This window comes from Mus pahari, unplaced genomic scaffold (assembly GCF_900095145.1).
Source record: "Mus pahari unplaced genomic scaffold, PAHARI_EIJ_v1.1 scaffold_12867_1, whole genome shotgun sequence".
Taxonomy (NCBI): Eukaryota; Metazoa; Chordata; class Mammalia; order Rodentia; family Muridae; genus Mus; species Mus pahari.
In genome coordinates this window covers 1-16,084 of record NW_018392711.1, presented here as the reverse complement: position 1 = coordinate 16,084, position 16,084 = coordinate 1, and the positions used below count along the sequence as shown (strand labels likewise).

General features: G+C 39.6%; 1 gene segment (V, D, J or C); it reads right to left on the bottom strand.

The window, feature by feature from the left end:
- Nucleotides 1-2,675: 2,675 nt before the first annotated feature.
- Nucleotides 2,676-5,658, bottom strand: LOC110315151 (the record flags this gene model as incomplete). The annotated part of the segment is given in 3 exon segments: nt 2,676-3,005; nt 3,090-3,133; nt 5,624-5,658. Coding segments are annotated over 3 exon segments (409 nt in total), but the record flags the coding sequence as incomplete, so codon positions are not given.
- Nucleotides 5,659-16,084: the final 10,426 nt, after the last annotated feature.

Sequence of the window (16,084 nt, the reverse complement as noted above, 5' to 3'; positions counted from 1 at the left end):
CCTAATTTCTTTCTCATCCCGTCTGTCCTTCGTGTAGAGGAAGGCCACTGATTTGTTTGAGTTAATTTTATATCCAGCTACTGCACTGAAGCTGTTTATAACTGAAGAATTTTTAATGACAGAGAAGCACCTAAAAAAATGTTCAACGTCCTTTGTCATCGGGGAAATGCATATCAAAACAACCCAGAGATTCCACCTCATACCAGTCAGAATGGCTAAGAAGAAAAATTCAGGTGACAACAGATGCTAGGGAGGATGTAGAGAAAGAAGAACACTCCTCCATTGCTGGTGGGATTGCAAACTGGTACAACCACTCTCGAAATAAATTTGGTTGTTCCTCAGAAAATTGGACATAGTAATGCCTGAGGATCCAGCAATACTACACCTAGTAATATACCCAGAAGATGCCCCAACTTGTAATAAGGACACATGCTCCACTATGTTCATAGCAGTCTTCTTTATAATAGCTAGAAGCTCAAAAGAATACAGATGTCCCTCAACAGAGGATGGATACAGAAAATGTGGTATATTTACACAATGGAGTACTACTCAGCTATTTAAAACAATGAATTTATGAGATTGTTAGGCAAATGGATGCATCTGGAGGATCATCCCGAGTGAGGTAACCCAATCACGAAAGAACACACATGATATGCACTCACTGATAAGTGGGTATTAGCCCAGAAACTTAGAATACCCAAGATACAAAGTGCAAAACACATGAAACTCAAGAAGAAGGAAGACCAAGTTTGGATACTTTGTTCCTTCTTAGAGTGGGGAACAAATTACCCATGGAAGGAGTTAGAAACAAAGTTCGGAGCTGAAACTGAAGGAAGGAACATCCAGAGACTGCCCCACCCTGGGATCTATCCCATAAACAACCACCAAACCCAGACACTATTGCTTATGCCAACAATATTTTTTGATAAGAACCTGAAATAGCTATCTCCTGTGAGGTTACGCCAGTACTTGGCAAATACAGAAGTGGATGTTCAAAGTCTTCTATTAGATGGAACACAGGGTCTCCAATGAAGGGTCTAGAGAAAGTACCCAAGAAGCTGAAAGTGTCTGCAGCTCTATAGGAGGAACAATAATATGAACTAACCAGTACCCCCCCCCCCAGAGCTTGTGTCTCTAGCTGGATATGTAGCAGAGGATGGCTTAATTGGCCATCAATGGGAGGAGAGGCCCTTGGTTTTGCGAAGATTATATTCCCCAGTATAGGGTAATGCCAACGTCAGGAAGCAGGAGTGGGTGAGTTGGGGAGGAGGGGAAGGGGGGACGGTATAGAGGATTTTCGAAAAAGAAATAATATAAAAAGAAAAAGAAAAAGTTACTTTTAGAAGGATTAGGGAATGTGTCTCTGTTGGACAAAATATGTCACTGAAGGGAGGCTTGAGACTTGAAATGATTGACACCATTCTCAGAGTTCTCTAAATCTATTTCTTACTTGTTGATAACTTCATGATTTTCACTTGCCCTGAATAACCTGAATTCTGCTTGCTGCCATGCTGACTTATTATTTTATTGCTATCTAGAACTATCAATCAAAAAATGTTTTGCTTCATTAGTTGCCTTGAACCTAGTATTTTACAACAGCCACAAGAAAGTAATTGAGACAAGATTTTTCTGCGAATTCACATTGTAGGAATCATTAATGATTTTATTGTCTCACTGAATTAAGCAGGACATACAAAATATGACATATTTATCCTCCAGACCACATATATTCTTCTTTTATGAATTTATTAATTTGAAATTATTTTAGTTATTATTCTTTAATCTTCTTTTAGTGTCCAGTTGTTATTCCTCTCCTGGTCTTCCATTTGACTGTTCCTCATCCCATTTTTCCTCCCCCTATCTCATTGAGGTTGTAGGAACCTCCCCCACCTCCACCCCACCATACCTCTACACTTCCCTGGGGTCTCAAGTCCCTGAAGGGGTGTATGCATCTTCTCTCATTGACAGCAGTGTACACAGTACTCTGCTGTATATTTGTAGAGTGGTAACACATCAGCTATTGTATGCTGCCAGGTTGCTGGCCATTTTTTTGAGACATCTCAAGTGTGGGGAAGAAAGTTAGTTGAGACTGCTTGTCTTCCTATAGGATTTTCCTGCTCCTCAGCTTCCTCCAGCTTTTCCCTAATTCAGACTGAGGGGTACCCAGTTTCTGTGCATTGATTCTATGTAAGTATCTGCATCTGTCACATGAGTTGGGGGCTTCTCAGAGGGTAGTCATGCTCAGGTCCTGTCTATGAGCACACAAGAGCATCAGTAATCGTCTCAGGCCTCGGAGCCTCCCCCTGAGATGGATCTCAAGCTGGGACTATCACTGAACCCCCATTTCCTCAGGCTTCTCTCAGGTTCTGTCACTCAAGATCTTTTAGAAGGAAACAATTCTTGGTCAGAGTGGGCTGGTATGTGGAGCTACTAGGAGGGAGTGTCATTGAAGAATTCTGGGTAAAATTTAAGGAGTTTTAGTGTGCAGTGAGCATTGTATTAACTAAAGACCTTATCATTAATGTGTCTTCCTGTTCATCAGGAGTCTCCTGCCAGAGTTTTGGGCAAGATTTTTTTTTTAACCTACCCTAAAAAATTTTCCTGTGTTAAGTGTATGGGGCAAGCCCCCTGTTGGTGCAGAGCTGCTCTACAAGGAGGTTTATGTCTGGGCTCACACTGAAGATTCCACACTGTGTCTCTCGCACAGTAATATGTGGCTGTGTCCTCAGTAGTCAAAGAGTCGAATTGCAGGTAGAACTGGTTCTTTGAAGTGTCTCTAGTGATGGAGATTCGACTTTTGAGAGATGGGTTGTAGGTAATGCTACCACTGTAGTATATGTACCCTATCCACTCCAGTTTGTTTCCTGAAAACTGCCGGATCCAGCTCCACCTGTAATTACCAGTGGTGATGGAGATGCCAGAGACAGTGCAGGTGAGGGACACCGTCTGAGAAGGTTTCACCAGGCCAGGTCCTGACTCCTGAAGCTGCACATCAGACAGGATACCTTCAGAAAAGAAAGGTCATTTTTGTCAATCACACATTAAAAAAAAAATCCCTCAAGACACATGAATGAAATGGCGACTCTCACCGGGAAGGGCTGCCAGCAGGTACAGAAGACTGAACATTTTTATCCTTTAGGCTACACCCCCCTTTCGTCAAAAATCAACCTCCAGTAAGAGAGCTATGTGCTACCACAGTCCAGGAGGGGATTTAACTTACAGCTTGCTGTAGAATTTGCATGCAGGGGGACAGTGCCACCTCCATAATTGGGCTAAGTAAATAATGAATGCTCTTGGTTATTAAAGAAAGGCCGTCATGGTCTCTGGCTTCCTATAGTGTGAGCCTCCAATAAGGCAGCACTAAGACTGTAGAAATCACAGGAAACACATCTAGATGTTATCCTACCTTCCAATCCTAGACCAACCTTCATACAGACCCTCTTCAGTTACTATACTTTTAAAGTCTCATGTCAGTGCCAACCTTCCTTTCACAATAGGGTTCATGACTTCTTGCTTTTGTATTAGCTATTCCACACTGTTCCTAGTTTTCTTCTCTTATCCCACCTAGAATATGTGTTTCCATCTTTCATAAAACTTGGTACACATTCTTTTTGTTTTACACAGAAGATTTCCTGTTTTTCTAGTACAGAGTAATGAGCTGTCTGTACAGGAGTGATGTAGGAAGGTCACATATTTTTTTTTCCTTTTGGAATAACTTTCATACAGAATTGCATGGTACCTACAATAGGTTAAACCAAACATGCATTGTCTTTCCCCTTTAGCAAATTTCTTATCAGCATTTGGTGTCATTTCTTTCCTTAAAAATATAATTGTTGTTTAGATTAGATGACATCTCAAATTAGGTTTTAATTTACATTTTTTGATATGTCATGATGTTCAAAACTTAAAAAATGTGTTTACTATTCACATGTCTCATGCACACTTTTCCATTACACACAGAAAGTATAAAAATTTTCAAAGTTTGAATACTATCCTCCTATTGAATCAATTCAATCTTGGCCTTTCAAAGGCTGAGTGTAGAAGTCTGTGAGTTGTGCAGAGAAATCAGTGACTAACCCACTAGAACTTTGTCCCAACTAATCTCACTGTATATCATCTGTGGAATGCTCTCAGTCTGATCCATTATGGTCCTTTCAGTCCATGATCGTCTGCTGAAGACAGCTGCAATGCCCTGTCATCCTTCTCAGTGTCTGAGCAGCATAGAAACAGAAGTAGGAACATCCCAGTGGTGGTGATGTGTGAAAAGGGTTGTGATCTTCTTGATAAGAGTCTGTTCCTTTAAAATACTAGGTCAGTAGAATTCTGACAAAATATCTGATTTTAGAATCTATAGGCTCTCAAAAGTTCCTATAATTTATATCAAAAGACTATCTCTATATTGGCTTAACAGGTCTAGTTATAAAGAGCCTGTACCAGTAGATTTTATAATCTCCATACATACACTTCCATCATTTATCATGGTGTGTATAAGCTCCTCTATACCAAAAGAGAAATGAATGAATGTTAAAAATGAACAAGGAGAAGTAGGATTAACTGCAGGAGGGAGACACCAACACTCTCAGGAAATCCTCATCTTCACACTGTTCTGACTTCCTAAGGATGAGAGTTCCTATCCTTGTCCACAGTGGAGGTATGTCCAGTTCACGAAACAATGAGACTATCTACTGGTCTGTCATTAAACACCCTAAATAACTTATTCTGAGGAATTCCATTAATGAATCTTTTTCTAATGTCTACATGAGTCTTTATAGAAAATGAAGACAAAGGTGCCAGTGAATCTGTGAGGAAAGTGACAGTTTTGTTTATCTATGTTCCAAGGAACATTCCTGGTATTTGTGGTTATTTCCTTAATTTCTGCAGCAAAGGCAAAGTTTTAACAGTCAGCTTTCACCTACTAAATATGCACTTATACTCTCAACAACATTTGGGACTTACATGGACTATATTGTTTTATACATGGACTATATTCCTCTATATTCTTTCAGTTACTATTTGCTTATGCTAGACTGGTGAAATGGGGTCACCTGTTTAATCACTTAAATAGATTAGTCCCAAAACCATGTGTTTGAGGAATGAAAGATGAATTTCCTGCAGTCTGATGAGGTAAGCTGTTCCTTGCAGTACCAGGATGTCAGAAAAGCAAGTCCCTTCCATTTAAATCCATGGTTAGGATTGACCATTATTCATTGCAGGGAAGAAAGTATACATACTTGAGAAGGACAACCCCCTTTTAATCTATGATGACCTGCAGTTTTAATGCATACAACATGTGCATCTCTTTCTTACAAGGCTAACAAATCTCTGGCACAAAGGAAAGCCGCTTACAACTGAGCTGATTGTGGAATTTAATCTGTTATACTATATTCAGTAATGACATTTCCAAACAATTGTTCTGATCATATCATATTCTGGAATGTATTTCGCAGCACTATACTGAAGGTCTCATAACGCACCTAACCCTGGATTATGCCAGGTGTTTCTGGAATCCATGGCATGGGTTTCAATCATCAGGGAAATTCAATAATCCCTTTCCCCCAAATAGAGTTGTTTTAAAGCTATTTGTTGATTTTATGATTCCTCAGGATGAGGTCTTGGTGCCTACCAGGGAGTCACATCTCCCTTGTTAATGTTCGGCATTTTGTTCTAAACCGTATGTATCTGGTAATAAGAGACATTGATTTTGTGCTATGCCTTTGTTGACTCAATCTTTTTGTTTATATAAATATCTTTTGTCTTTTTGTTACTTTTGAGTCAGTATTATTTAGCTCATTTAGTCTCTTTTATGATATCTATGATATAGATATTATCTCCTGGATTAGGAAGGATACACTTGGTGCAAAAAATTAATACAATGCACATAAACCAACACAGATATAAAATTTTATTTTATATCCCATGACAATGTGCCCACTGACAACCAGCAAGAAATGCAGAGGACCTTAAAGCTGCTGAGATCATGATATATGATACCTTCAAGTTTCCAAAAAAGTGCTAGGTTCCAACCTCCCAGAAACATCTCTGAGACACTTGCAGCATCGAGCTGTGGGGTTGTGTAATGTCCTGCCGCTGGTCCACCACAGGGCTAGTGAAGCTTATAGAGGTGAGATACAAGCCACTGAACCCCACTTCAGAGGTGGGGGAGCACAGTTTACATTCCCCAGGGACTGATGGAGCTGACTCAGCGGTCTCCAGACCTGTGCAGAGGCCAGGGCCTTTTGGCTCTCAGACTGTTGGGGCACCTCAGATACTTCTGGATGCAGCAGAAATGCTGAGAACAGAATGGGGGCCAACAGGCTGGATCTAGTTTAGGGCTGAAGGGGAGACAAGGGAATCTCCAGCTCGGTCCCTTGGAGAGGAACTTCCTTGGCTTATCTGGTGGGAGGCTTAGCTTGGTGGAAGCCATGGCTGGGTGCACAAGGAGGCCTTCTGTGGGAAACTAGACCCAGCTCTTTAAAGGAAGGTCTGTTTCATTGCTCCTCCAGCAGATCCCGATGAAGAGAGACAGTCCATGGTTTTAAGGCATTTATTATCATTGGGAGAGTGGTAATGAGTAAAGCCATATCGCACTTTCTTAGGAAGGACCTGAGGTTAAATACAGGGAGGAGTGACTGGGAAGGGAGGTTCACTGACTAAGCTTTCAGGTCTTAAGGTGCCTCATTAAAATGGAGATATGTCTTGTGGCTACACCATCTGTGGTCATGTACTCTATCTGTGGAGCGGCTTGGGGTTTTGCCCTTATGTGACTGATGGCCACAGAAATATAGAGAGCTGCAGCCTCATTTCAGGAGCCTGGTGCCCAGGAGCATGGCAGAATTCTTATTGTTCCTTGCAGGGTTGTCCCCTGCAGGGTCACCAGGGTTTCAACCAGAAACCAAGCTGTCTTTCATGGTCCCACAGGGAACAAAAGCAAAAAATCAGCCCCAGGACAAACATATTCTCATGTAGTCTCCAGTGAGAAAAAAACAGCTTCACAGTCAGGAAAACACCTTGTATAATAGGGTCTTTTTTGCATGGAGGACGCTCCTAAGCAAGAATGAGGGGAGCTAGAGTCAGTAGTGAAACTATGTGTGAAAGATTATGCAGTGTTTCTCTGAGGGGTAAAATATTTCACTGAAGGAAGGCTTGACACTTCAAATGATTTACACAGTTCTCAGAGTTCACTAATTCTACTTCGTTCTTGTTGATCATTTTTTTGATATATCAATTGCCCCAGCTAACATGATATCTGCTTGCTATCATGCTGTTCTGTCATGCTATAGCACTCTCAAGCTCTAATCTCAATTACATATTTTATTTGGTAAGTTGTTTTGGTCATAGTGTTTTAAAACAGTAAAAGCAAAATAATTATGACATATTTTTTCTGTGAATTCACATTGCAGAAATCATTAAAGATTATGTCGTTTCAGTGTGTTAAGTAGGACATATAACATATGACAGATATTTCTTCCAGGCAACATATGTTTTTCTTTAGAGATATAATTATGTCAGCAGTAAGATGGAGATCTGAGGTCACCCAATACAAGAACATTTGAAAATAAATTCTGAAGTTTAACTGGAATAAGGGGAATTCTCTAAATATACTTATGGTGAGTATTACTTCATGTTGTCCCTGGGAGGTATCCTTTTCCTTGAATTTGAGAAAACATAAAAACAGAAGGAGAGGGGTTGTTTTTATAGGGATGCTGGAAACATTAGTTGTTGATGCCATATTCCTGAACCCAGATCTGATTCTTGAAGCTCTTTTAATGACCAGAGCCCAGTCATCAAATAACCTTCTCAACCACTAGGTTATTCTTGCCTATTCATTGCCATTTCCAGGACTGTTCAGCTATCTCTTTCCTTTTCATAACCTGAGGTGTGGTTCATGTCCTCTGGGAATTTCTTAAACTGTCACTTTGTTATGCCTGATATTCCTGGGTGGCTTGTACCCTGAGACATTCAGAGACTCAAGGCACACCTGCATCAGAACCATCAGAGACTGGATGATAGGGCTGTTCCATGCTTCACACCAGCTCATTAATGTAAGCCTTTGGGATGTGTATCAAAAATCTATTTTTAATGCCCCATTCTTCTAGGAAATCATACATCTAATTTAATGGAATGTTAGCTTCACCTCTTGTGCTCTTATTTCATGAAGGTTTCACAAATCATCAAAGAAAATCAGATTTAGAAAATTATTCCATTTTGATAATGTTATCCCTGTTCCCAGTTTCTCCCGGTCCCTTAAACAACCAATACCACGTCCATACCCCTGCTTCTATGAGGGTGTTCCTCCACCGCACACTCCTGCCTGCCCACCCTCAAATTCCTCTACACTGGGGCATCTATATAGCCTTCATAGGACCAAGAACCTCTCCTCCCATTGATGCCTGACAAGGCCATCCTCTGGTTCATATGTGGCAGGAGCCATGGGTCCCTCCATGTGTACACCTTGGTTGGTGTTTTAGTTGCTGGGAGCTCTGGGGAGGTCTGGTTGGTTAATATTTTTTGTTCTTCCTATGGGGTTGCAAATCCCTTCAGCTCTTTCAGGTAGCAAGCACTTGTTGGCATCCACAATAGTATCTGGGTTTGGTGAAGGAATACGGGATGGATTCCAAGGTGGGGCAGTCTCTGCATGGTCTTTCCCTCAGTCTCTGATCTACACTTTGTCTCCATATTTGCTCCCATGAATATTTTGTTCCATTTTCTAAATAGGACCAAAGCACCCATACTTTGTTCTTCCTTCTTCTTGAGCTTCATGTGGTCTGTGAATTGTATCTTGGGTATTCTAAGCTATGGGGCTAATATCCACTTATAAGTGAGTGCATACCATGTGTGTTCTTTTGTGATTGGGATACCTCACTAAGGTTGATATTTTCTAGTTCCATCCATTTGCCTACGAATGTCATGAATTCATTGTTTTTAATAGCTGAGTAGTACACCATTGTGTAAATGTACCATATTTTCTGTACCCATTTCTCTGTTGAAGGACATCTGGGTTCCTGTCATTTTTCACTCTTTTTTCTCAGTGACATCTGAGACCTCAGGAACATCAAAAAATATATTACAACCCTATCCTCACTGACCATGCTTTCCATGTGAACTCTGCTCCACATGTGAGCTCTGCTCCACTGCTGGTACTAAATTTTCTATAGGGAGATTTGTTCCTAGGATCACACTGAGGGATTTGTTCCTCATTTCACACTGAGGGATCCTCACTGTGACATGAACCTGGTTGTGATATTTTATAAGTTGTTAATTTACAGGCAGATACTGCTTTTGTAGTCATCTCTTGAGTTAGTGATTCTGTCTTTCCCAGAAATGCATTGTGTGGTTCATAAATACTTTATTTGTCAGTAATTTCAGAAGTGAATTCCAACCACATTCCTGGAGACTGATGTAGTAATTGCATCTGGGCATTACTGAAAATGAGTCCTAAGTGGGCATAGGAGCGTTTAATAGAACTTCTGGAGTGCACCATGCATACCCTTAACTCCATCACCTGTACCTCACACTGGACACTGCAACCATGTGGAATCCTGTCAGTAAATTGTAGCAAATATCGACTGTCTCTCTCAGTCACATCCATTCACACACTCAGTATCTCTTCTCATAAATCAACTTTTAAAAGTCCAGGTAAAAAGTTCAATCCCAAGGCCTTGTTGAATGTTCTGTTTGCAGGGTTGATCACAGGAAGACCCGTGATTCCAGCACCGGGTGTCTCTGGCCTTGTTGGATGTTCTGTTTGCAGGGCTGATCACAGGAAGACCCGTTATTCCAGCACCGGGTGTCTCTGGCCTTGTTGGATGTTCTGTTTACAGGGTTGATCACAGGAAGACCCGCGATTCCAGCACTGGGTGTCTCTCTCATAGCTGTAAAGTTAGGGTTTGTTTTCATGAGCAGAGAGGAAGTACATTCGGATAACTTTGTGCCATATCATGAGCTCAGGTATGTAAGCCTTAGAGAACACAATTAATGGTGCAGACACTTGTACTGAAATAAAGGTCAAGCTGGCATTTCAAGTACCACAGAATCACTTATTGTCCTGGATGCTTAGCTAAGTTCATTGAAAATATTTTTTTCATACCTGACCTCTATGTTTGCCTCCAACACAGTATGGATAAAATAGAGATTGAAGCAGAAGGGGCATATGTATGAGTTACACTATGGATGCATGAAAGTGTGTCTCAAAAAAGAAAAAAATAAACAAAGAAAATAGAACCATTACTTAGTATGACTATTAGTTATATGTGCTATTGTAAATGTGGAGCCCTTCCCAATTGTTCTTTGTACAGGTAAACTCCTCTGCTCTATTATCAGTAAATAACATATAAATCCAAAGGAAATAAAGACAAAAACAATTAAAATATAAGATCAAGAGTATAGTATTCAATTCTTTCAGCTCAAAGTTTCATTCTTAAGAAATAAAAACTTCATTACATTAAAATAAATACTATTTGATATTTTTTGATTAATAATGAAAACACATTTATCAAGTGTGTTTACCACTATTAACACTTCTGTGACTTTGCTAAGGGATGAAAGGGGCTGTTTCTTTCCATGCCATACCCTTCTACCCCATTTCTTATGCAGCCAAATTTATGGCCTTGCTTTTCTGAACTGCCAGTTTGACATTTTCTTGCATACCATATAGGCCTGCCACTCATCCACATTTTTGTCTTCAAGTGCTGCCATTCTTCAAGGGTTTTCCAGAAACTTTCATTTCTATGTTTACAACTGTGCATTCATCTTCTCATGTTACATGGTATCTGTTCAGTAACAAATCAGGAGCTTATGGATCTATGTCTCTGGCTATAAACCTCATGATTATACATGATTTAGTGCTTTTCCAAAGAAAGAAACAAGGCGTGCTTTGTACAAGTAGATAAGAATGGATCAATTTCCCTCTATATGCTGATCACCACTTGAGCCAGCACCATTTATTGAACATGTTGCCTTTTTTCCATTGGATGGATTTGGCGTCTTTGTCAATGATCAGCTGACCATAGGTGTGTGGGTTTATTTCTGGTCTTCATTTCTACTTCATTGATCTACCTCTATCTCTGTACCAATACTATGCTGTTTTTATCACTATTACTCGGTAGTACAGTTTGAGGCCAAGGAGGGTAGTTCCCCAAGAAATTCTCTTATTGTTGGGAATATTATTTGCTATCCTTGATTTTTATTATTCCAGCTCCAGTAATAACCATTGATGATGGAGTAGCCAGTGACAGAGCAGGTGAGGGACAGAGACTGAGAAGTTTTCACCAGTCAGGGTCTTGACTTCTGAAGCTGCACCTCAGACAGGATACCTTCAGAGAAGCGTCATTTCTGTCAACCTTACATTACAAAACCCCTCATGGGCACATGTATGAAATAGCAACACTCAGAAGGAAGGGCTGGCAACAGGTACACAACACTCAACACTCTCATCTTTGAGGCTATACCCTCTTTTCTTCAGTGATTAGCCTCCAGTGAGCAATATCTGAGCTCGCCCAACCCAGGGGGCATTGAACTTAGAGCTAGAAGAAATATTTGCATGCAGAGATCCTGCCTTGGCTTCGTGATTGGTGTGGGTGAATACTGAACAAGCTTTGGTATTAAAGTAAGTCCATCACTGTATCTAGCTTCCTATATTGTGGGTCTTGGATAAGAGACAAGTAATATTGCAGAATCAAAGGAAAAACATCCTGATATGATCCCTCCTTCTCATTCTTCACCAGCCTCCTTATTGACCCTCAGCTGCTCCTGTGATTTTAAGGTTTCAAGTCAATGCCAACCTTCCTTTCACACTTGTGTTCCAGTTTTCTTGCTTTCTTGCTAGTAAGTCCATACTGTTCCTAGTATTCTTCTCTTTTCCCACTCTGAGTATGTGGGTCTGTCTATTCTAAAACTTGGTACACACTCTTGTTGCCCAGATGACCTCACATCTTTCAAGTAGAGCTGTATGTGCAGGAGTAATATAGGTAGGTCATATGACATTATTTTCATTTTGGGAGAACTTCCAGACAGAATTCCATAGGTTAAACTGACCATGCATTTTGTGTCCCCTTTCACCAATTTCTCTTCAGCATTTGGTGTCATTTATTTCCTCAGTGAATATTGTTTTTTGGATTAGATGATATCTCAAATTAATTTTTTAATTTACATTTTCTTGATAGAAGATGATGTTGAAAACTTGAAAAGTGTTTAGTATTAATATATTTTATGCTTATTTTTCTATTACACAAAGATACTATAAAAATTTCAAGGTTTGACTGCTATCCTACTGTTGAATAAATTCATTCTTGGCCTTTCAAAGGCTGAGGGTAGAATTCTGTGGGTTGTGCAGAGAAATCAGTGAATAACCCATGAAACATTTTTTTCTACCTAATCTCACTCTACATCATCTGTTGAATGCTCTTTTTCTGATTCATCACAGTCCTTTCAGCACATGATTGTCTGCTGGATAGTTTTGCAATGCTATACCATCTTTCTCAGTATCTGAGCAGCATAAAACAGAATTAGGAATACCACAATGACTGTGTTCCTTTAAACACTAAACAAGTCAGCAGAATTCTGACAAGATACCTGATTTTAGAATGGAGGCTATTAAAAGCTTCTTTGTTTTATTTCCCAGGACTGTCTCTTCATTGCCTTAATAGCAGAAAGACAATCTCTGGGTGATGTGTATAGTTAGAAGGAGCTTGCACCAATAGATTTTAAAATCTCCCTATCTACACTTCCATTATTTATCATTGTGTGTATGAGCTCTCACTTACCACAAGAGCAATGAATGATTGTTAAATAAGCAAGGAATAATAGGATTAACTGCAGGAGGGGGATACCCATACTCGTAGGAAATCACCCACCTTCTTACTTCTCTGGCTTCCTAAGGATGAGAGTTCATATCCTTGTCCACAGTGGAGGTATGTCCACTTCCCAAAACAGAGACTATCTAATGGTCTGCCATTAAACACCCTAAATCAGTTTTATTCTGAAAAACTCCTTTGATGAACAATCAAAGGTTCTAAAGAATCTGAGTAAAATGACAGTTTTCTTTATGTTCAAATGAACATTCCTGGTATTTGTGGTTATTTACTTAATTTCAGAAACAAAGGCAACATCTTAACAGCTTTCACATACTTTCAAATATTCCTAACAACACTTAGGATACATGTTGCCTAAATTTTTTCTACCTTCTACTTTCTTATTCGTTTAGTTACTTCTTAGTTATGCTAGAATGATGAAATGGGAACACCTGTTTAATCACATAACTAAAGGAATGCCAAAACATGTGAGTTAAGAGTGAAAGACACATTCCCTGCAGCCTGAGGAGGTAAGCTGTTGCATGCAGTACCAGTATGTATGAACAAGTCTATTTAAACTCAGAGTAAGAACTGACCATTAATCATTGCAAAGAAGAAAGTGTATACCCGTGACATGGACAGTGCCCTATCACTATAGGATGTGCTGAAGTTTTAATACATACAGGGGGAGTCTCTCTCTCTCTCTCTCTCTCTCTCTCTCTCTCTCGAACAGCTGACACATCTCTGTCATAAAGGAATAGGAGAATACTACTGAGCTGATTTTAGAATTTAACATTAGTTATACAATATTCAATAATACTGTTTCCAAACAAATATTCTTAGCATATTACACTCTGTGATATATTTTTCAGCCCTTTACTGAAGTTCTCATAATGCATCTGGTCGTGGATCCTTCCAAGTGTTTCTGGAATCCATAGCATGGATTTCATCATCGGAGAATTTTAGTAACCCCAACTTCATTTGTTTTACAATTATCTGTGGGTTTCATGATTCCTCAGGATGAAGTTCTGGTGCCACAGGTGCGTTCCCATCTGCCCTGCTAATACTCTATATTTTGTTCGGAAGAGATTGCATCCTGTATTTAAATATGTGCTTCAGAATTAAAGACATTTATATGAAACCATTGAGAGTATTTTTGCCATTCACAATCCTACTCCAAGTCTGCTGATGTGGAGATCCTGTGTGCCAGTGACCTCTGCTGGCCACAACCACCTTGTGCAGATTTGTGTCTGAGTTCACAGTTCATGTTTGGCACTCTGTTACAAAGTAATACATGGCAATGTCCTCATTTCTCTGTCAGTTCATTTGTAGATATAATAAGTTCTTATAATTGCCTCTGTAGATGGCAAATCTGCACTTCACACACATTTTTTTCTCTTCTGTCATATTTTATATCTGCTAACCACTCTAGCCCCTTCCCTGGGGCTTGATGAATTTAGTGCATCCAGTAATCACTGATGGTGAATCCAGAAGCTTTGAGAGGGAGTTTAATGGGTCCTCCAAGCTGTATCAAGGTGCCTCCAGATTCTAGAAGCTGAATCTCAGCCCGTGTCCATGAGAAACAGAGAGAATAATAGTCATAAAATCATTCCATATATACACGGTCCATCTTATGCATATCCTCTTAGACAATAGCGTTACTACTCTGTGCATTACCTTTTAAAAGAAGCAAGGATACTCCATCTAAGCCCCAACCCATGGTGAGTAGTTTGTTTTCAGTGCTAGTCACTACGAGGGAAGACCTAGCCAGAATCCAGGGCTCAGATCCTCTGCCACAGATGAGTCTTAGCCCAGGGCTGGTTTTCATGAGGAGCAGAAGCCCCAATTTTCAACACCTGTTCCTCTGGGATGGAAATCTGTGAGAAGAGAGTGCTCAGAGAAGATGCAAGGGTCAATTTTGTCATTGACATTTATGACAATTATATGTAGTTAGATCATGTCTTTTTTAAAATATGAAATTTAAATAGCATCACAAACTGTCACATTTCCAGAACAAACTCAGGTCTGGAGTGTCATCCCAGAGTCTGGATTTGTATTCTCCATGCTGTGTACAGCTTTTCTTTTGGAAAACACTTAGAGTCAGACTTGTCTGATAAAGTTCTAAAATCCCCTTCAATCTTATGGGAAAACATTTGATATTGTTGTATTTTAGTACATGAAACCATGAATACATATTTTATTTGATGCAAATGTACTTGACATTAGATGACTATACATTTTCATTCTGATATACTAATAATACATACATATGGGAACTTTTGTAGTGATTAGACCTAGATGTGAATATATATTATATCCTGAACTCATCTACAATTCATGAGTTTCAATCAACTTCTGACCTTAAATTTTGTTGCTCTGGTGATGAGAGACATTGATTATGTGCTATACTTTTTTTAAAACTCTTATTTCTGTTTTTATAAAATTAACTCTTTTCCTTTCATCAGCTATTGGGTCAGTATTATCTATCTGTTTTAGTCATTTGTATGATGTAGACAGTATTCCCTGGACTATGAAGGATATTCTTGTTGGAAAGAATCAATACAATGCATACACTTCAATATAGATATATATATTTTTTATTTCCCACAGCTATCTTCCCACTGGATGCCAACCAGAAATGCAGAGGACCTGATATCTGCTGAGTTCATGCCATTGGATGCTTTTTAGATTTTAAATGAGTGATGGGTTCTGGAAGCTCCCTGAGATATCTCTAAGACACTCACACCAGGGTGGTGACACGAAGCATAGGGGACAGCCCCAGGACACACACAACCTGAAGAAGGCTCCTATGAGAAGGGCAGGATAACTTCTTAGTTAGGACTGGGCCTTCAGCTTTGTACTGTAAGATCTTTTTTGCTTGGAGGATGCTTCTGAGGAAGAAAACATAGAGCTGGAGACAGTGGTGAAATTATTTGAGAAGGATTAGGCAATGTGTCTCTATTGAAAAAAATATGGCACTGAAGACAGGCTTGAAACTTGAAATGGTTTATATGATTCTCAGAGTTCCCTAAATCTACTTTCTGGTTGATCATTTTATGGTCTTCCAGTTGGTGCAGGTAACATAATTTCAGCTTGCTGCCACCCTTTCCTGTCATGCTATAGCCCTCTAGAGTTATAAACCAAATTAAACTTTTTCTTTGGTAAGTTGACTTGGATATAGTGTTTTATAACAGCAGTAGAAAAGTAATTAAGACAAGATTTTTCTATGAATTCCTATTACAGACAACCTTAAAGATTATATTGTCTTACTGGGTTAAGCAGGGCACATAATATAT